The sequence below is a fragment of the Heptranchias perlo genome, chromosome 29 (genome assembly GCF_035084215.1).
Source record: "Heptranchias perlo isolate sHepPer1 chromosome 29, sHepPer1.hap1, whole genome shotgun sequence".
NCBI classification, from domain to species: domain Eukaryota; kingdom Metazoa; phylum Chordata; class Chondrichthyes; order Hexanchiformes; family Hexanchidae; genus Heptranchias; species Heptranchias perlo.
Window position 1 is genome coordinate 33813546 of NC_090353.1, and position 21096 is coordinate 33834641.

The 21096-nt window shown below is 45.1% G+C and overlaps 1 protein-coding gene across 2 annotated transcripts in view; it reads left to right on the forward strand.

The window, feature by feature from the left end:
• The window catches only part of LOC137299601 (insulin receptor-like), a 201675-nt gene that overhangs the window by 154820 nt on the left and 25759 nt on the right, over nucleotides 1–21096 (forward strand). Inside the window, exons 7-13 of one of the 2 annotated variants that reach the window (XM_067968460.1) lie at nucleotides 264–390; nucleotides 2802–3046; nucleotides 4323–4490; nucleotides 6118–6319; nucleotides 10429–10464; nucleotides 16388–16662; nucleotides 18527–18666. In XM_067968460.1, the coding sequence (XP_067824561.1) occupies nucleotides 264–390; nucleotides 2802–3046; nucleotides 4323–4490; nucleotides 6118–6319; nucleotides 10429–10464; nucleotides 16388–16662; nucleotides 18527–18666 (1193 nt within the window). The remainder of the gene's footprint in view (nucleotides 1–263; nucleotides 391–2801; nucleotides 3047–4322; nucleotides 4491–6117; nucleotides 6320–10428; nucleotides 10465–16387; nucleotides 16663–18526; nucleotides 18667–21096) is intronic. The other variant, XM_067968461.1, reaches the window with a different exon arrangement.

Below are 21096 nucleotides of genomic sequence, written 5' to 3' on the forward strand. Positions count from 1 at the left end.
CTTAGAACCTACCCCCTTGGCCAAGCTTTTGCTCACCTGCCTTAATAACTCCTTATGTAGCCTGGTGCCACATTATGTTTGACAATCGCTCCTGTGAAGCGCCTTGGGACGTTTTACCACGTTAAAGGCGCTATATAAATGCAAGTTGTAGTTTGAAAACCTGTACTGCAGTTAAACAAAAAGTTGGCAGTTGCATCACTCTCAACAAAAATTAGCGAGAAAAAAGGAATTCATGGGTATTTTCTCTCCCTCCCCCTACTTAGGTGAAAGCCGACTTCTGAGATTTGTTTTCAATAAGACTACAACTGATAAGGTTGTTTTGAAGTGGGAGCCGTACTGGCCACCAGACTTCAGAGACCTCTTGGGTTTCATGCTGTTCTTCAAGGAAGCGTGAGTATCTTTTCGGGCTGTCTGTATATGGAATACACGCTGCTTAAAATGTATAAAGTGCCTGCAGTGTTCACTTCGCATCGTGTGTCTATACACTTTGGGGTGATTCTGTGATCCGGAACTCCCTGCCCAGGGGGAGGGGCAGAAATCGCCTCTTGGGGAGTGCGTTGCAAGTAAACACAGCTCCACGCCCCACAATTTCTGATGGTGCGCTCTCTGCTACAAGCGCCAGATCACTAAATCAGCCTATAAACTACTCATTTATAACTTGCCTTTGACCCTGCAAGTGGGCATTTCGATGATGAGCGAAGGGATTGATGAGGTCAGAGGGTGGGATTAAGGTCACCTGAAATGGGTTTGTTGGGCTTAATGACCTTTTCCTATTCCTGAAAATGATTGTGTACATGTTCTTTTCTACCCGTTCTTTGTGTATATGTTATTTGTGGGTGCGAACTGTCTCTACACGTCCTATACCAGAAGTGTGCAAGTCGCCTCTTCCTGTGTGCTACGGTTCAGTTTATGGAATTGCTTAGTGGGTGGGAGTAAAGTTTGGTGTGTGCATTAAAATGGATTTAAGCTTTGAAATTGAGAGCTGCATCAAGGAGCTCCACCTCCACCCCCGCCCGCCCGCCCCCCGCCACACACACGCACATTAACACAACAACAAAAAAAGCTTGAATGTTTTACTCAAAATTTTTTAAATAAAAGCCTCAAACAAAAAATGGAAAAATGTACTGAAGATTTCACAAGATCAGACCTATCTGAAATCAGCATGGCTGGGACCTTAGTGAGTAATAACTAACCAGATACTGAACTGGACTAGCCACATAAATGCCGTGGCTACTAGAGCAGGTTTAGGGGCTGGGTATTCTGTGGTGAGTGGCTCACGTCCTGACTCCCCAAAGCCTCCTTTCCACCTACAAGGGACAATTCAGGAGTGTTATGGAATACTCTCCACTTGTCTGGGAGTGCAGCTCCAACAACACTTGAGAATATACGAACATACGAATTAAGAGCAGGAGTAGGCCATTCGGCCCCTCGAGCCTGCTCTGCCATTTGATAAGATCATGGCTGATCTGATTGTGACCTCAACCCTACTTTCCCGTCTACCTACGATAACCTTTGATTCCCTTGTTAATCAGAAATCTATCAAACTCAGCCTCAAAAATATTCAATGACCCTGCCTCCACCGCTCTCCGGGGAAGGGAGTTCCACAGACTCACGACCCTCAGAGAAAAAATTTCTCCTCATCTCCGTCTTAAATGGGAGACCCATATTTTTAAACTGTGGTCCCCTAGTCCTAGTCTCTCCCATAAGGGGAAACATCCCCTCAGCATGTATCCCGTCTAGTCCCCTTACGATCCCATATGTTTCAATAAGATCACCTCTCATTCTTCTAAACTCCAATTTGTCCAACCTTTCCTCGTAAGATAACCCCCTCATCCCAGGAATGAGTCGAGTGAGCCTTCTTTGAAACGCCTCCGAAGCAATTATGTCCTTTCTTAAATAAGGAGACCAAAACTGCACACAGTATTCTCGATGTGGTCTCACCAATGCCCTGTACAACTGTAGCAAAACATCTCTACTTTTATATTCCATTCCCCTTGCAATAAATGACAACATTCCATTTGCCTTCCTAATCACTTGCTGTACCTGCATACTAACTTTTTGTGATTCATGTACTAGGACACCCAGATCCCCCTGTACCTCGGAGTTCTGCAATCTCTCTCCATTTAAATAATATATTGCTTTTCTATTCCTCCTGCCAAAGTGGACAAGTTCACATTTTCCCATATTATACTCCATCTGCCAAATTTTTGCCCACTCACTTAACCTATCTGTAACACTTCCGTTACAGAAGCGCGACACCATCCAGGACAAAGCAGCCTGCTTGATCGGCAGCCCATCCATCCCTCCCACTATTGGCGCACCATGGCGCAGTGTGTGCTGCCTACAGGATGCACTGCAACAACTCACCAAGGCTTCTTCAGCACCACCTCTAAAACCTGCGACCTCCACCACCTAGAAGGACAAGGGCAGCGGGTGCATGGGAATGCCACCATCTCCAAGTTCCTTTCCCCCCCCCCCCCCGCCCCACCCAAACCAAAGTCTCACACCATCCTGACTTGGACATATGTCGGCCATTGCTTCATCGTCGCTGGGTCAAAATCCTGTAATTCCCTACCCAAACAGCACTGTTGGGAGTACCTTCACCAGACGAAGAAGGCCCACCACCACCTTCCCGAGCAACTAGGGGTGGGCAATAAATGCTTGGCCACATGCTGAGAATTTTTTTTTAAACTAGGGTGACAGGCAGATTATCCTGTCAAGAATAGGTGATGCACAGAATCTCCTGTCAGCAGTCGGGTGATGAGTCTCTTTTTTTTGTGCGTATGTGTTCCCTGAAATAGCCCGTACCAGAATGTGACTGAGTTTGATGGACAGGATGCCTGCGGATCAAACAATTGGAAGGTGGTAGACGTGGAGCCACCTGGCCGATCCGATGGGAAACTCAGTAACCCGGGGACGCTGCTTCGTGGCCTCAAACCTTGGACGCAGTACGCAATCTTCGTGAAGACCCTGCTCACAATAAGTGACGAGCGGCACAATCATGGAGCCAAAAGTGAGATCGTCTACATCCGCACCACCGCAGGCAGTAAGTTTTTTAAAGCTATATGTAATCAATTTATATAACTATCCATGACATTCACCTGCACACAATTGCCGTCAGCTTTTACCATTATAAATTCCTGTGTCCACACTTATGATGGAAATTTGTCTATGTAAACTTATCAAGTGGTATTTACATGTCTCCCACCATTGTTGGCGCTGTAGCACCAGAGTTATGTATCTTCCAGCTTCTCTGCCTGCACTGCAGAGAAAGTCACATGTCCAACCAACTCTGCTTTCCAAATTATTATTATAAATAATATAAAATTAGTGTTACAGAAAAATAAAGCCGTTATGTATGACTTTAAAATGGTGACTCAATTACATCTGCATGTCTAATTATCCCCGGCCTTCTCACCCCACTTTACCTGAAGACTACAATTGGTCTTGACTCTCTGGGTGCAATGCCAGTAAAAGGTCGATTAGTTTTTTTTTAAAAAGAGGATTATTTGATCATCCAGTTTTTCTTTCTCAATTTCAGCACATGATCTAAGCTGACACACCAGTGCGGTACTGAATTGTTGGCTGTGCTGTCTTTGCGATGAGACATTAAACTGAGGTTGTGTCTGCCTGTTGTGACGGTTCAGGTCAAGACTAAACATTCCATGGTACTTTTTAAAGAGTAGGGAGATCTCCCCTCAGGTAGCGCCCCTCTTCCAGCGCCCCTCCCCTCGACTGGCAACCCCTCCCGTAGCCAGTATCACCATAAAATGGTTTGACTGCAGCCAACGTCCCTCCCTTGGCCAACGTTCCACTTGTTGGTAGATTTTGCTTTGCTCAAATGGCCGCCGACATAATAGTCACTGTGCTTCAAAGTAACTCATCGTACGTGAATTGCTCTGTGATAGTTGCTGTGTAAATGCAAGTCTTTACTTTTGCTTTGCTTTTCCACATACCAACGATAATTCCAGCAATTGCACAATCTGGAGAGATTGTATGGCTGTGTGTTTCACAGAAATCCCTCCCCCTTGCTGCAGCCCTCACCTGCTTCCCTGCCTCTTCACCATTGCCCCCTCATTCTATATCACGCTGCTTTCAGATTACCGTTACCTTGTACTGGTAGTAACTTTCAGTCCAGCAGCACGTTATTTTGAACATTTGAAGAAAAAAATTGCCTCGCCTCCTGTCCTTGCTAGGGTACAGTCCCATAAATAACAGCAATTCCCCAGAGGGTCTTTTCTTGTCCATCAATGTTTGTATGTACTTCAAGCTGCAACAAAATGGTTTGCGTAGATTCTGAATCACCCCTTTTCTCTCTTCAGTTCCTTCAGTCCCGCTGGATCCGATATCCGTGTCCAACTCCTCTTCCCAGATAATCCTGAAGTGGAAGCCTCCGACGGATCGCAACGGGAACATCACCCACTACCTGGTGTTCTGGCAGCAGCAGCCAGAGGACAGTGAGCTGTACGAGTTTGATTACTGCCAGAAGGGTAAGTGGCATCTTGTGCTTAAAAATGGTTTAAATTGGTAACGAGCATCGGGTGAGCAGGTTGGAGGACATCCTGGTGGATCTGCTCCTGGGTTTGGCTACTCCTGCATGATGCACCTCAAGGGTGCAAGATGTTTCTGCCCTCTTGCTCATATTTCTGCCTCTCGTGTGCAGAGAATCTTATTCTTGATAATGCAAGGCCACAGGTTTGTAGTTCTCACAGAAATATGGATGAAATCCTGTAATCCCACGTAATAAAAACCAAATTTTACTTCTTCAATCACGATAAATCAATGATTGATATGTCACGCTTACAAAAGTGTCAGCCTTGGGTCACTGGTAGCACTCTCCCCTCTGAGTCAGAAGGCCGTGGATTCAAGCCCCACTCCAGAAACCTGAGCACAAAATCCAGGCTGGCAATTCACTGCAGTGCTGAGGGAGTGCTGCACTGTTGGAGGTACCATCTTTCGGACGAAGCGTTGAACTGAGTGGTCTCCTATACTGTGAGATTCTAGGAAGTCATTCATTGAATGAGCTATCCAATTAGTCCCACTTCCTGGTCGTGATGCTGTTAAAGAGGAAATAAAAAATGAATTTGCCTTTCGCATCCTTAGGACATCGTAATGCACTTTGCAACCAGTGAATTACTTTTTGAAGTGTAGTCGATGTCGCATTTGATTTTTCATACTGCAAAGATCAGTGAGATGATGGACTAGTTAATTTGTTTCTCGTGGTGTTGGTTGAAGGAGGAATGTTGGCCAGGACACTGGGGATAACTCCCTGCTCTTCTCCGCATCGTGCTAGCGTATCTTTTACATCCACCTGAGAACAGCAGGCGGGATCTTAGTTTACCAGCACACACCATCATTGCTGCACTGCAGTGTTGGCCTCGATCGTGTGCTCAAGTCCGTTGGGGGGCTTAATCTCCAGCCTTTTGACTGAGGTGAGAGTGCTACCATTGAGCCAAGCTGAGACCAGGGGAGTCCACACAGTTAGCGTGTTGGGTTAGATTCCCCAGCTCCCTCAGTGGCATGGTAGGTAACGGTACTGTCTGGTGTAGTACTGAGCCATCCAGACCAGACGGTCCTGGTTCAATCCCTGATCTGTGCTGAGTTAACTAATCTCAGCCAGAGCAGCAGCTGAGATGTTACATTTGCCTCAGAGGCCCCGGACATGGGAGCAAAAGGATCCTCCATGGCTTCTGCTCGTGAACGCTCTCCGGGGACTCCTTTTGCAAGGTGTGCGTGAACATCATGACGAGGTCGGGTCTTTGCAGTGATTCCTCGGGGTTAAATAGCCTGCTGAAGCTCCACGTCTGGGTTCTCACATGAAAAACAACCACTTAGGTGAGTTACCAGAGAGCGGCTGGCACCAGCGTATCTGGATTTCCCCCCCCCCCCCTACCCCTGCCTCGCTCCCACCGTTAGTCAGTGCCTTCAGGAGTGGAAGGGGAATAAAAGGAAAAGGCACCGTTATAATTATTGCAGCATTCACTGCACTGCTGTGCTACCAGAGTTATAGTCCAGTACTTCAGCATTGGAATCGAGGTGAGTTTTGGGCCCATTACAGCCTGAGGTAGCCAGGCAGGCGGAGTAACGGGACTCTTTTTTTAATCGCTCTGCTTTCAGGGTTAAAGTTGCCGTCACGCGCGTCTACAACCCACAGTGACCCCGAGGACAACCAGAAGCGAAACCAGACCGACTCCGGTCACGTCTCCGGCGAATGCTGCGCCTGCCCGAAAACTGAGTCACAGCTTAAGCGAGACGCAGAGGAGGCCGCCTTCCAGAAGACGTTCGAAAACTACCTGCACAACGAGGTTTTCATGATCAGGTAACGGAAGGCAGAAATTCGGTGTTTTACATTGCAAATCATTTTAAGACTCCTGGGGGTAGAAATTCGTCTTGGGGCGGCAGCGCCCGGTATCCCATTAGCCGCCCCGCGATAGGCCCCGGCCGATATCCAGCTCCGTTGAAGTCGATGGAACGGAATCTCGGACAGGGTGTATAACGGGTGTCCCGTACAAGACCGCGTGTAACGGGTGTCCTGTGCCATACCACCCGTTTTACTCTACTGCCCGAGACTAGCTTCGACCCCACAATCTCCATTGAAACTCCTCGTCAGTTCAGACTCTGATTTGCCCCCGGGTCAGAAGCCTCAGATTGCTGGAAAGTGTCTGTGGGCAAAGCCTCCCATGCTAATAGGAAGAACTTTCGATGTAGGACATTGCACCCTGGACAGGCTGTTACCATTTACTTAATTTTTTTTTGCTAAGCCTCAGTATCGTAGAGGTTTATTCGGGATGTCACTGCTGCAGTGCCCCTGTTCTGCAACTGGAGGGTTGGTTTGTTTCTGGTGTTAGTGTTCCCTCTTGTGTCAGTAAACAAATACTGCAGCAATGCTGCAAATTTCAGTTTCTACGAGCCATTGTGCACTTTTTGCAGCAGTTATTTTTTAAATCCTGTTTTCTGTGTCTCAGACTTAAAGCTTTTTAACCCTTTGAGCTGAGGTAATCTTATGTTAACAGCCCAGTTACAATAGGAAAAAGTTACTGGAAGAACAATGTTTTTCCAATATCTGTATGTTGATTCAAAAGCAAAGCAATTTCTGATATACACACACATTCTTATTTAACCACTTCACAGTTTGTTCCGCAGAGCAGCCAGACAGATTACTTACTAGCCCGGCTCCGTGCCACCCGCTTAGTTGCTCTCCCTGTTCCGTAGGGATGAGCATTCAGAACGGTTTGTGGCTCCTAAAATTCAGATTGGTCCGAAACCAAAGTTGAGAGAGAGCGCAAAAGAAATGTTTGGGAGGAGTCGGAGCTTCCACAGTCCGACGGGAAGCAAACGTCGGTCTAACTTGGATTGCATAGCACAGAAATAGGCCATTCGGCCCAACTGGTCCATGCCGTGCTTATGCTCCATATGAGCCTCCTCCCACCCCTCTTCATCTCACCCTATCAGCATCTCCTTCTGTTCCTTTCTTCCTCATGTGTTTATCTCGTTTCCACTTAAATGCATCTATGCTATTCGCCTCAACCACTCCATGTGGTAGTGAGTTCCGCATTCTAACCTCTCTCTGGGTAAAGAAGTTTCTTCTGAATTCCTTATTGGATTTATTGGTGACTATCTTATATTTATGGCCACTAGTTTTGGTGAGCTACCAAGGAACTGGTTTCCTTGGTGAGTAGACTCAGTAGGGAGGCATGGAAAATAGACAGACACAATGCAAAAAAAAAATGTTAAAAATACATTACCAAATGGTTGCTGTTGTCCAAATATTTAATAACAGAATTCCGTGAAACAGGAAGGTGTGGGCATCTTTCCATAACTTCCAAAATGGTGTCACACATGCACAAAGGGGAAAAATACAGGCAAATTGCCCTTCTGCACCCTGCTGTTTCATTAAACATTTGTCGACATAACAACCACTGCCCATCGAAATAATGCACTGATATATCTGTTTGTGTAAACAGATGTGGGTATCTAAATGGCACCAAAATTCAAGTTCTTAATTCATTCCCAATTGATCTCGGGGTTGATGGGGGGGGGGCCTGATCTCTGGGTTGATGGGGGGGGATCCCCTGATCTCTGGGTTGATGGAGGGGGGGCCCTGATCTCTGGGTTGATGGGGGGGAATCCCCTGATCTCGGGGTTGATGGAGGGGGGGCCCTGATCTCTGGGTTGATGGGGGGGGATCCCCTGATCTCGGGGTTGATGGGGGGGATCCCCTGATCTCGGGGTTGATGGGAGGGGGGATCCCCTGATCTCGGGGTTGATGGGGGGGAATCCCCTGATCTCGGGGTTGATGGGGGGGGGGAACCCCTGATCTCGGGGTTGATGGGAGGGGGGATCCCCTGATCTCGAGGTTGATGGGAGGGGGATCCCCTGATCTCGGGGTTGATGGGAGGGGGGATCCCCTGATCTCGGGGTTGATGGGAGGGGGGATCCCCTGATCTCGGGGTTGATGGGAGGGGGGATCCCCTGATCTCGGGGTTGACGGGAGGGGGGATCCCCTGATCTCGGGGTTGACGGGAGGGGGGATCCCCTGATCTCGGGGTTGACGGGAGGGGGGATCCCCTGATCTCGGGGTTGACGGGAGGGGGGATCCCCTGATCTCGGGATTGACGGGAGGGGGGATCCCCTGATCTCGGGATTGACGGGAGGGGGGATCCCCTGATCTCGGGGTTGACGGGAGGGGGGGACCCCTGATCTCGGGGTTGACGGGAGGGGGGGACCCCTGATCTCGGGGTTGACGGGAGGGGGGATCCCCTGATCTCAGGGTTGACGGGAGGGGGGATCCCCTGATCTCGGGATTGACGGGAGGGGGGAACCCCTGATCTCGGGATTGACGGGAGGGGGGAACCCCTGATCTCGGGATTGATTGGGGCCCCCTGATCTCGGGGAATGATGACTCCGGAACCAGTGGGTGATAATCAGGAGCGTTAGAATCAGTGACCAAAGACACTAAAATAATTTCAAATCAGTGAGCTCATGTCAGCAGATTATAATAGGGTTCAAAGCATTTATTGACTCTCGTAGGAATTAAACATACAGTAATAACTATTATTGACAATAATTAAACATACACTTAACAGCATACTTGTGGTGATACCTTGCAAGTTCACTGCAGAATTCAAACACGTTACAGTTTTGAGCTCGAAGATTTTCAAGGCTGATCAGGCCTCATCGAATTTTGAGGTATCTCTCCGAAGACCCACTCCTTTATACCTTTTTCCCAATCCTGCCGTGTGAGAATTCAGATGTTCTGTCGCATTGCCTCATTCAATTAGTCATTTCCCTTGTTCCTTATCAGTAACTTTACATCTCCCCAAACCTTGCGATAGATTCACCTTGACTAAACTATCAAATCATTCAACTGTGGACAGTTACAGAGAGAGATTAATGAACAAAGGCAGCATTATCACTTGACCATATTCCATATGCAGATGTGTCCTTGGAGGAGTTAATATCCCTAGGATATATTTCTATCCCACGGTTGAATGTTAGTTGCCCGCTGCTGAATCTCTTATCAGCTAAAGACAGTCTCTGCCTGGTATTTTAATTACGTCCACTAAACTGAAATATTGTATTGTATATTAAAACACACATTTATCCAAAATAAAGCAAGCCTGTCTTATGCTTACACTTTCATTCTTCTAACAGAAACTCACTTAACAGGCAAAAGCTAAAGGTTAATATCACTACAATATAAAGAGACTTCAAGACAGTTTAATTAATCCTTTCCTTACAACTTGGATGAATGTAGGGAACAGTTTCAACTGTAGATAGTTCCTGGACAGGCCTCCCTGCCTGCTCGAGCTGGTGGGGACATCAGCCTCTCTAAATGGGCTGAAAATATATATAAAGTTATAAAAATGCAAGTTTGTTCAGGAATTTTGAGTATGACAAGATTAAAGAGTGACCACACTCGTTTTTCACAATTTCAAGCTGTCTGCCCTATGATTTAGAAATTTGCTTTACAAGGAGATGGTAGCTTGAGTTTTTTTTTGGTTTTATTTCTTCAACCTTCCTCTTGGAAAATATCCTTTTATACTGTCACCGTACAGCCCACCTTGAGTGATGATTAGGGCAAGTTTGATTTGATAGGGTGCAAAATCCTACGACACGTTTCTACACTTAGCATGCGTTGCTGCAGGGCAAGGGGTACTGCGCTAATGTATTTAAAAAGTCCCGGAAGCAGTGAAAATGCCATTTTCTGAGAATGCACGAGTGATAAACAGATCACTCGTCCTGATGCTGACGCAAGTAATTTGAGGTTAATTTCCCGTGCACTTGCCCCGAATCAGATTTTTTTTTTAAATTAAGAAGTTTAAATGAATACAATAAAATCAGAGACTTCAGTCATCCAGGAATCAAACCCCAACACAAAAGTTTTTAAAACAAAAATTGTTTAAAGTGGATGTTTTACTTTTGCAGACCTACACCTCAAGAGAGTGAGACTAAGGACAGTAGGTAAGGGAGTGTCTGAGTTCTGTGCTTCTGAAATCACGCTGGGTGGTGTGCAGGTGGCCGTGTTTTTAATCGTTAATAATTTTTAAAACTGGGGTGGAGGGGGGTAAAAATCAAAAGAAATAAAAAATCAAATAAAAATTGCTCCGACAGCCCTGTGTTTGAAAAACCTTTAATTCTGCTTTCGCTTTTCATTCTGTGAATAATCAGTGTTTACACAAATATAACCAGAGAACTGTGTTTTTTTTGCCACCGATATTTGCAGAACTAACTGCCTATGTAAAGAAAACTTTAGTCTAGTGTTAGAAAACAAATCTGTAAGCCAGAGCTCCCGGTATTCACAAACGGCAAATGCCTCAAGTACGCAGCAGGTCCCTCGGCGGCTGAAAAGATGGGTTGGTGTTTCAGGTAGAGACCCTTTATCTGTATCGACATTGGGTCTACAGTCAAAACGCTAACCCAGCTTTTCTCTTTCCCGATGCTGATGACCTACGTGTATTTCCAACATGTTTTACTTAAGTTGGAGTACTGTATTTCTTTTCCTCTCCTCTTCCCCCCCCCCATCCCCACACCGAATTTCCTCACCACATCACCTGACTCTTCCCGGGGTACAGTTCTGTCAATTCAAGGTGTCCTGTACCATGCCCAAGTGGCCATCTTCATTTCTGAGCCCGGACAGCCTGCGCGTGTCAGCAGGCGATTCACCCATAGGGAACACGACCACCAGACCCGGTCACGCCTTCGCCCGATAGCCTCCTGTGCATAATTTCCAGCAGGACTTGGGGATATGGGGATCGGGCAGGAAAGTGGATTTGAGGTTGAAGATCAGCCATGATCATTGAATGGCGGAGCAAGCTCGAGGGACCTTATGGCCTACTCCTGCTCCTATTTTTCATGGTCTTATAAGCCTGAGGTCAGTGAGGGTTAAATTGGTGTTTGGTGAGGAAACTTTTTAGATTGGAAAGTGCTTGTAAATTTCTGGCTCCTGATCAGAAAAAAAACAGACTGTCTTTTGTTTTGTTACATACGTTTTGAAGTGTGATATCTGACGAATGCTCTCAAAACTTAAACTGGAGACCTGACAGCTAAAAAAAAAATACTGGGCCAAGTTCTGTTCCTCCTAATTATGGGCTACAATAGAAGCAGGAATGGGAAGAAAAGTAAATGGGGGACAGTGGTGCAAGGAAGGCACGGGACTCCATTAATCCAGTTCAAAATATGGCAAAATTATATTCTCTTTGGTTTGATGTTTATAGTCATACGTGTTCCATGAAGAGCACTGAAAATACTAAAGAATAAAAAAGCAGGTCACTCACCATCTGAAATACACATGCAGCCAAATGTTTCGGGTGAGATGCTTCATGAAAAGGCAAAAGACGGACGGAGGGGCCCAACAGCAGAAGGAAGGTTCAAGACGGGACAAGGGGTCGAAATAATAACGTGGGGGGTGGGGGGCACCTTCTGGTCGAAGAACCGAGCTTGGAGATGAAGATGGCGGAAGAAAAGCCCAATATAGTGAACGAAAACGGGCCCTTGAACTTTGAAAGGAGGTCACTGAAAGGAACGTCATCGAGGTGATAGATAAAACTAGTTGATCTCCTGTGGCATTCTACATTTGGGAGGAGAGACTAAATATAGAGTAAAAGGCCTCAGGTGTAGCATGGTTAGAGAGCAGGAGATAATTGGACTATGACGCACAGACATAATTCAGTTGCCGTTTTAAAGCCATATATTCTATCACTATTTTTATATATAGCACTTGGATTTTTAAAATCTGATTTGTTTACAGTGAAATAGCAAAACGTACAGCAATTTGGGAAGCAAAGTTGGTTGGAGGAGCTGGGAGATGTAAAACTGAGGTATTACAGCGCCACCACTGGTGGGAGGGTATAATTACAGCGTGACAAGTTTACATAGACAGTTTCCAGCATAAATGTAGACACAGGAATTTATAATGGCAAAAAAAGTTGACACAAAATATGACAACAGGAACTAAGATTTTGTTATAAGAAGTGCATACAGATATGTAGTAAATGGTTTGGAAAAAGTAAATGAAATACTTCATGTTGACCACGACAATAGTCATACAAAGAGTGATTTCCTATGTTACAACAGCGACTACACTTCAAAAAGTACTTAATTGACTGTAAAGCGCTTTGGGACATCGTGTGGTCGTAAGAGGTGCTATATTTCAAGTTCTTTTTTTAACGTTTGGATGGGACATCTAGATAGGATGTTGGAGGTAAAAACCTTGGGATTATTTAAAGATCACTTGGATGCTGTGGTGAGGAGACTAGGTTTGTTTGAATGGATGAGCTAATTTGGGCCAAACAGCGTTCCTTGTCTATCTTGCGATATTGACCGAATGTTACAACTCATCTCCTGAAGCAGACCTGTATGTTTGTCCTTTTCCCAGATGGCCGCCTGGTTGGGCCCAGTAAACTGGGTTTTAAATTATGTAATTCATATTTCATGGCGTCACTCGCCTCAGTATGTCTCCTTGCCTCCAGAGCTGCCCCAGTGACATGGCCGATGAACAGCCCTGGAGCAGTTCTGTTCATTGTGATAGGGGTGGGTTGATGGGGGCGTCTGCAACTCATGGAACCAGCTTGGGAGTTGCGTCACAGCCATTCGGCCTTGGAAAACACCACACCCAGCTGGGTACATTGTACCTGCATAAAATTTGACACTACTTTTCTTTTAAAAACACAGACCTAGTTTTTGTTATTTCCCTTCACTTACAACAAAATTTGAGATGGGTATTTTCTGTTCCCTCACTCAGTGTTGGCTTGGCTTAGTTGGTAGCACTCTGAGTCAGAGGGCAGTGGGTTTGAACTCCTCTCCAGCACCGAAGAGCACATAATCTAGGCTCACATTCCAGTGCAATACTACAGGAGTGCTACATCGTCTGAGGTGCTGCCTTTCAGATGAGACATTAAACTGAGGCCCCGTCTGCCTGTTGAGGTCGACGTAAACGATTCGACGTCCCCATTCAAAGAAGACCAGGAAGTTCTCCCGACGTCTTGGACAGCATCGTTCCCTCAACCAAGAACAGATGAGCTGGCCGGTCATTCGTTTGGTGTTCGTGGGATCTTGCTACGTGCAAATTGGCTGCCACGTTTGCCCGCACAACCACTTCAAAAGCAATTCATTAGCAGTGAAGCATTTTGGGACGTCCTGGGGATGTGATAAGACACTATATAAATGCATGAGTAATAATCAACAACAACAACTTGCATTTATATAGCGACTTAAATGTAGTGAAACGTCCCAAGGCGCTTTACAGGAGGGTTTTCAAACAAAATTTGACACCAAGCCACGTGAGATAATAGGACAGGTGACCAAAAGCTTGGTCAAAGAGGTAAGTTTTAAGGAGCGTCTTAAAGGAGGAGAGGTTTAGGGAGAGTTTGTGTTTGTTGCTGTTGCCAGAAGTCAAAGTTTATAGTTTTCTTTTTTATTAAGTCACGTGATGGCTGCTGTTGTGAAAACTAATTGCAGGATGTAAGGAATCCTCTAATACTTCGCCCAACTGACCGTTTCAACAGCTGTTCAGTCACGGGGAGGACGACACAGCCAGGTCTGACCCTGTCCTCGTCCCTTGTCCGTTCACTCGTTTTCTAGCGAGAGTCGTTGGATAGCAATCAGGAACCTGGCTGATTTTATTCTCTTCCCCACATTCCTCCCCAGCCACGGAGTGCTGAGGTCCTGCTCTTTACTACTACTGCAACTGAAATCGGCCAACTCAACGCAGAGTAGTGATGAAAGCTAACACCTTCCTGGTCTGTGTTGTAGTGTGGACACCTGCTGCCTGAACCATTGGGAAACCTGAACCTGCATTTTTATTAGCCATTGTTGCTACTTTTGAGTTTTTAAAAAAAAATATTTCTTCTAATCAACTCTGGTTGCTGTTGTCATCAACCAGCAATGTACGAGTGACACCTTCAGGTAATTTTGCTCAGTGGAGGCAGGCATTGCGATTGATCTCCACTATGGGATTGAAATAAACACGTCCAGGACAGGCCCTTGGGATACCCCATCACAGGGAATGTCACTGAGATCTAGACCCTGCGTCTGCCACGCTAAGTGTTAAATAATGAGATGTCGCACAAGGGAACAGTTTTCACTATTGCTCTTCTAATTGACATCAGCGGATTTGATAAGTGTTTCTGTCAGTGCTGCAGTTTGCTGCATGTGCATTTCAGAGAAGAATCAATTACAGTGGAGTCTCCATCTCCACCATAATGAAGGGGCTGTTTGATCATGGGCATTGCAACTGAGCCCAATATTTTCCTTGTCCGAATTGCACACTTGTGCACTTTTCGTTAGGGGGTCACTGGTTAGTGATTGGGAGCTGGGGCCTAGCAGATTTGTTTCCCCCCCCCCCCCCCCCCAAAAAAAAAACCAGGTCACGGAAGCTGTGCGAAGCACCTAAACTCCTGGCATATGATGCCCAATTCCATACCTAGCCATGTATTTCCCCACAGAGCCATTGGGGGGAGCTCGCAGCTATCTGTTAAGTTTAGTGCATACATGTCAGTAATCTGTGAGACCGTAACATGTACTAGTGTACTTTCCTATCTCAGTTCAAATTCCAGTAAAGTCTGGACATCCAGGTGGTTTCTGTTTAAAGGACACATTGCACCAGTGAAAGTAACTTTGCAACGCAATGTCATGACCTGGTTTGATCTATACCCTATAGCACTTTAACATGGGAGTTACAAACTGTCCTTTAACATTTTAAATATCCAGACAGCTGTGTTTTTGGTTCTGAGTCCCTTGATTTGTGTATCTAATTTATCCAATTGGATTACCTGAATCTTGCCAGGTTAAGTTGTTGCAGGGTATAAAGGCTTTAATGTGCCGCTTTTTCCACTCATGCACTTGCACCCTTGCTGTTGTGTTTTCACTTGCTGGAAGCCCCTCATTCACTCGGCACTGCTGCAGTAATGGCGCTGCCTGGCATCCTGAAAGGAGCAAGTTAACTGCACTGAGAATGAGTGGCTCATTGGTCTGGAATGAATTCATGCAAACCGGTTCACCGGTGAAATAGCTTTAATCCTGTTTTTTTTGGGTTTTTTATTTACGTTGTGCGCGAGAACGAGTATCCGTAACACGAGTCCCGTATTCCCTGTTTTCTGTGTGCAATGCACTGGTGTTCCTTGGCGGGCCAGTAGGAGACTCGATAGCGACGGAGGCCTGCATTTTTGCACTGCCTCTGCTCGCTGGACCCTACAACCTTTGGGCCCTGGGTGCCTTTGGAGGCAGGAGTTCCCATTCTTTACGTTGTCCAGTGCCGACTACAAAGATTACCATGGATGCCATTGATATCAAACTGCCACAGTAGAAACTACCATGTTAATACCCACAATTATCTCTCCCCACCCACCCCCCCCCCCACAAGAAAACCTTTTTCCCCAACTTTTCTTGGGTGCGGCAGTGTGGTGGTTATGTGACTGGACCAGTAATCCAGAGGCCTAGACGAATAATATAGAACTCGAGTTCAAATCCCAGCTTGAGAATTTGAATTCAGCTTTTTTAAAATGGAAATAAAATGCTGGTATCAGTAAAAGTGACCGTGAAACTGCTGGATTGTTGTAGAAAAAAACCCAACTGGTTCACTAATATCCTTCAGGGAAGGAAACCTGCCTTACCTGGTCTGGTCTATATGTGACTCCAGTCCCAACAAAAGTGGTTGACTCTTAACTGCCCTCTGAAGTGGCCTAGCAAGCCACTCTGTTGTATCAAACTCAGGGCGACGAGGGATGGGCAATAAATGCTGGCCTTCCCAACGACAACCATGTCCCAAGAATTAATTTTTTTAAACTTTAAAAGTTACGTTGCTGTTACTCCCCACAGCCGTCACTACGTGCACTTTTAACATTAAAACACTGTTTTAAAACTGCCTCCTTGTCGCCATTGGTTTTAGGCCTTCGCGGAAACGTAGGGAACTGGGAATCTTCTCGAACAGCAGCATCCTGGAAGTGACCACGCCTTCCTCCATGATGAATGCGTCTGCAACAAAATTGCCAGAGGAGGAGCATCCAAAATTATCAGAGAAGGTGTGGATGAGGGAGTCTCTGGTGATCTCCAACTTGCGACATTTCTCGGGATATCGAATCGAAATCCATGCCTGCAACCACGATGCGGAAACTGTGGGGTGTAGTGTCGCAGCTTACGTCAGTGCAAGGACCATGCCTGAAGGTAGGGGAGAAAAAAAATGATTAATTTTCTATAGAATTACATCGAAATTACAGCACAGAAACAGGCCATTTGGCCCAACAGGTCTGTGCCGGTGTTTATGCTCCACACGAGCCTCCTCCCTCCCTACTTCATCTAACGCTATCAACATATCCTTCTATTCCTTTCTCCCTCACGTACTTATCCAGCTTCCCCTTAAATGCATCTATGATATTCGCCTCAACTACTCCTTGTGGTAGCGAGTTCCACATTCTCACCACTCTCTGGATAAAGAAGTTTCTCCTGAATTCATAGAATCATAGAAGTTACAACATGGAAACAGGCCCTTCGGCCCAACATGTCCATGTCGCCCAGTTTATACCACTAAGCTAGTCCCAATTGCCTGCACTTGGCCCATATCCCTCTATACCCATCTTACCCATGTAACTGTCCAAATGCTTTTTCAAAGACAAAATTGTACCCGCCTCTACTACTGCCTCTGGCAGCTCGTTCCAGACACTCACCACCCTTTGAGTGAAAAAAATTGCCCCTCTTGACCCTTTTGTATCTCTCCCCTCTCACCTTAAATCTATGTCCCCTCGTTATAGACTCCCCTACCTTTGGGAAAAGATTTTGATTATCTACCTTATCTATGCCCCTCATTATTTTATAGACTTCTATAAGATCATCCCTTAACCTCCTACTCTCCAGGGAAAAAAGTCCCAGTCTATCTAACCTCTCCCTAGAAGTCAAACCATCAAGTCCCGGTAGCATCCGAGTAAATCTTTTCTGCACTCTTTCTAGTTTAATAATATCCTTTCTATAATAGGGTGACCAGAACTGTACACAGTATTGGATTTATTAGTGACTATCTTATATTTATGACTTCTCGTTTTGAACTCCCCCCACAAGTGTATTGTACACTGTATGCTGCACTATAAGGCAGCATTGCACAATTTAAGCAACGCATGAGCGCAACAACCTGCCGGAGACCAGCAAAGTTCTTCCTCACCTGGTCCCAGTTTGGGTGCACAGGTGACACAGCGTTCACTCTTTCTATTCAGTTGCTAGTAAGTGTCCCCTGGAGTTGCCATTAGTCAATTGGCATAGAAGCTGTCATATATATTCAAGATGGCGATGGAGTTGGGAGAGACTTCAGGAACTCACTCCACGGAGCCACCAAGTGGGCAGGGACTGCAATTACATCACAAAAATTGACCTGGAAAAATTGAATGGTGACTGCTGAAATAGTAAATCAAAATGATAAATGTTGGCAGAAAACCCTGACCAACAATTTTGACAACAGGAATTAAAGTTTGTGGAATGCAAGTGCGTGTCCCATGTAAAATTTAGGAAGGCCAAAGGTTTGTGATGATTGAATAAGTCAAATTGCAAGGTAAGTGTAAACCAAATTGATGACAACACACCCATTTGGGCTACTCGTTATTAAATTCTACTGGATTATCCCTGCCCGTCCTGGGGTTAACCCCCCCCCCCCCAAGTTTGAAATTTCTCCCAAGTTTACTGAATGTTATGTCTAAACTCATCACACTGACTCCTACTCTTAATTCATTCTTTTCTGGAACCATAAAGTGTGGGAGTCCTCGCCTCCCTCAGTCTTCCCTTACTCCTATTTTTAAATAGGTTTTTAAAACTCAAGCCGACCACTACTTTCAGACATACCTAGACATCTCTCCAACTCATGGTGCTCTGTACTGTGTGACTTGGCCCTTCATCTATGTTGCTCAATAATCAAAGGCTGAATTTTCATCTTGAGACAATTGAGAATGCAAGTGTCACCTTATTTACTGCATGAAACATGGTTTGCATGGTTTCCTGTGTTACTGGGACTGTTCAACTGAATTGAGGTTTTTTTTTTGTTTCACAGCAAAGGCTGATGACATTGTGGGTCCAGTCTCACATGAGGTAATCGACAAAACGGTTCTTATCAAATGGGAGGAGCCGAAGACTCCAAATGGTCTCATTGTGTTGTACGAAGTGCACTACAAACGCCTTGGGGAATCTGAAGTGAGTGAAAGGCATTTTAAGCATAACTATTGTCTAATGACTAGTAAAATGTGCATGTAAGATGTCAGTGGAGTTGGGAGAGACACTTCAGAAACTCAACTCCACAGCATCAGCAGGCCAGAGGCTGCAACTGCATTGTTACAGACAATTGTTTACAGACTGGATTTTTATTCTAAATGTTGACATAAAAGTGTGACCAAAAATCGTGACAATAGGAAATTGAATAGCTAGTGTGTGCACATGCAAGATTTTTAATGATATATAGATTATAGTCAATCAGACTTCCTACTGACTGAATCAATTAGACCAGAAAAGATAGGAGCAGGAGTCGGCCGTTCGGCCCCTCGAGCCTGCTCCACCATTTAATGAGATCATGGCTGAGCTGATTTTTACCTCAACTCCACTTTCCTGCCCTTTCCCCATATCCTTTGACTCCCTTGCTGATCAAAAATTTGTCTAACTCAGCCTTGAATGCATTCAATGACTCAGCCTCCACAGCTTTTTGGGGTTAGGAATTCCAAAGATTCACGACACTCTGGGAGAAGAAATTCTTCCTCATTTCCGTCTTAAACGGGTGACCCCTTTTTCTGAGACTATGCCCCCTAGTTTTAGATTCCCCTATGAGGGGGTAACATCCTCTCAGCATCTACCCTATCAAGTCCCCTCAGAATCTTGTATGTTTCAATAAGATCTCCTCTCATTCTTCTAAACTCCAATGAGTATAAACCCAACCTGCTCAATCTTTCCTCATAAGACAACCCTTCCATACCCGGAATCAACCTAGTGAACTTTCTCTGAACTGCCTCCAATGCAAGTATGTCCTTCCTTAAGTAAAGGCATCAGAACTGTACGCAGTACTCCAGGTGTGGCCTCACCAGCACCCTGTACAGTTGTAACATGACTTCCCTGCTTTTATACTCCATCCCCCTACAAATAAAGGCCAATATTCCGTTTGCATTCCGGATTACCTGCTGCACCTGTATGTTGACTTTTTGTGTTTCATATACAAGGACAACCAGATCCCTCTGTACCGCAGCATTTTGTAGTATTTCTCCATTCAACTAATATTTTGCTTTTAATTTTCCTCCCAAAGTGGATGACTTCACATTTTCCCACATTATATTCCATCTGCCAAATTTTTGCCCATTCACTTAACCTGTCAATATCCCTTTGCAGACACTTTGTGTCCTCATCGCAACTTGCTTTTCCACCTATCTTTGTATCATCAGCAAATTTGGCCACAAGACACTCTGTTCCCTCATCCAAGTTATTGATATATATTGTAAATAGTTGAGGCCCCAGCACTGATCCCTGCGGCACCCCACTAGTTACAGACTGCCATTTTGAAAATGACTCTTTTATCCCGACTCTTTGTTTTCTGTTAGTTAGCCAATCCTCCATCCATGCCAGTATATTACCCCCAACACCATGAGCTCTTACGTTGTGCAGTAATCTTTTATGTGGCACCTTATCGAATGCCTTTTGGAAATCCAAATATACTGCATCCATTGGTTCCCCTTTATCCACCCTGCCCGTTACTTCCTCAAAGAACTCTAATGAATTTGTCAGACATGATTTCCCCTTTATAAAACCATGTTGACTCTCCTTGATTGTATTATGAGTCTCCAAATGTCCTGCTACTACTTCCTTAATAATGGATTCCAGCATTTTCCCAATGACAGATGTTAGGCTAACTGGTCTATAGTTACCTGCTTTCTGTCTCACTCCCTTCTTGAATAGGGGTGTTACGTTTGCGGTTTTCCAATCCACTGGGACCTTTTCAGAATCTAATGAATTCTGGAAGATTACAACCAGTGCATCCACTATCTCTGTAGCCACTTCCTTTAACACCCTTAAATGCAAGCCATCAGGTCCAGGGGACTTGTCAGTCTTTAGACCCATTCGTTTACCTTGTACTTTTTCTCTAGTGATAGTGATTGTTTTTAGTTCCTCCCTCCCCTTTGCCCCTTGATTTTCTACTATTATTGGTATGTTATTAGTGTCTTCTACTGTGAAGACAGATACAAAATATCTGTTCAATTCCTCTGCCATTTCCTTGTTTTCCATTATTATTTCCCCAGTCTCATGCTCTAAGGGACCAATGTTTACTTTAGCTCTCCTCTTCCTTTTTATATACTTGTAGAAGCTTTTACAGTCAGTTTTTATATTTCTTGCGAGTTTACTCTCATAATTTATTTTCTCCCTCTTTATTATTCTTTTAGTATCCTTTGCTGGTTTTTAAAGTTTTCCCAATCTTCGGGCTTACCAGTAATCTTTGCCATGTTGTACGCTTTTTCTTTTAACCTGATACCATCCTTGACTTCCTTAGTTAGCCATGGTTGGTTCACCCTTTTTGTGGAGTCTTTCCTCCTCACAGGGATATATTTTTGTTGCGAGTCATAAAATATCTTTTCAAATGTTTGCCACTGC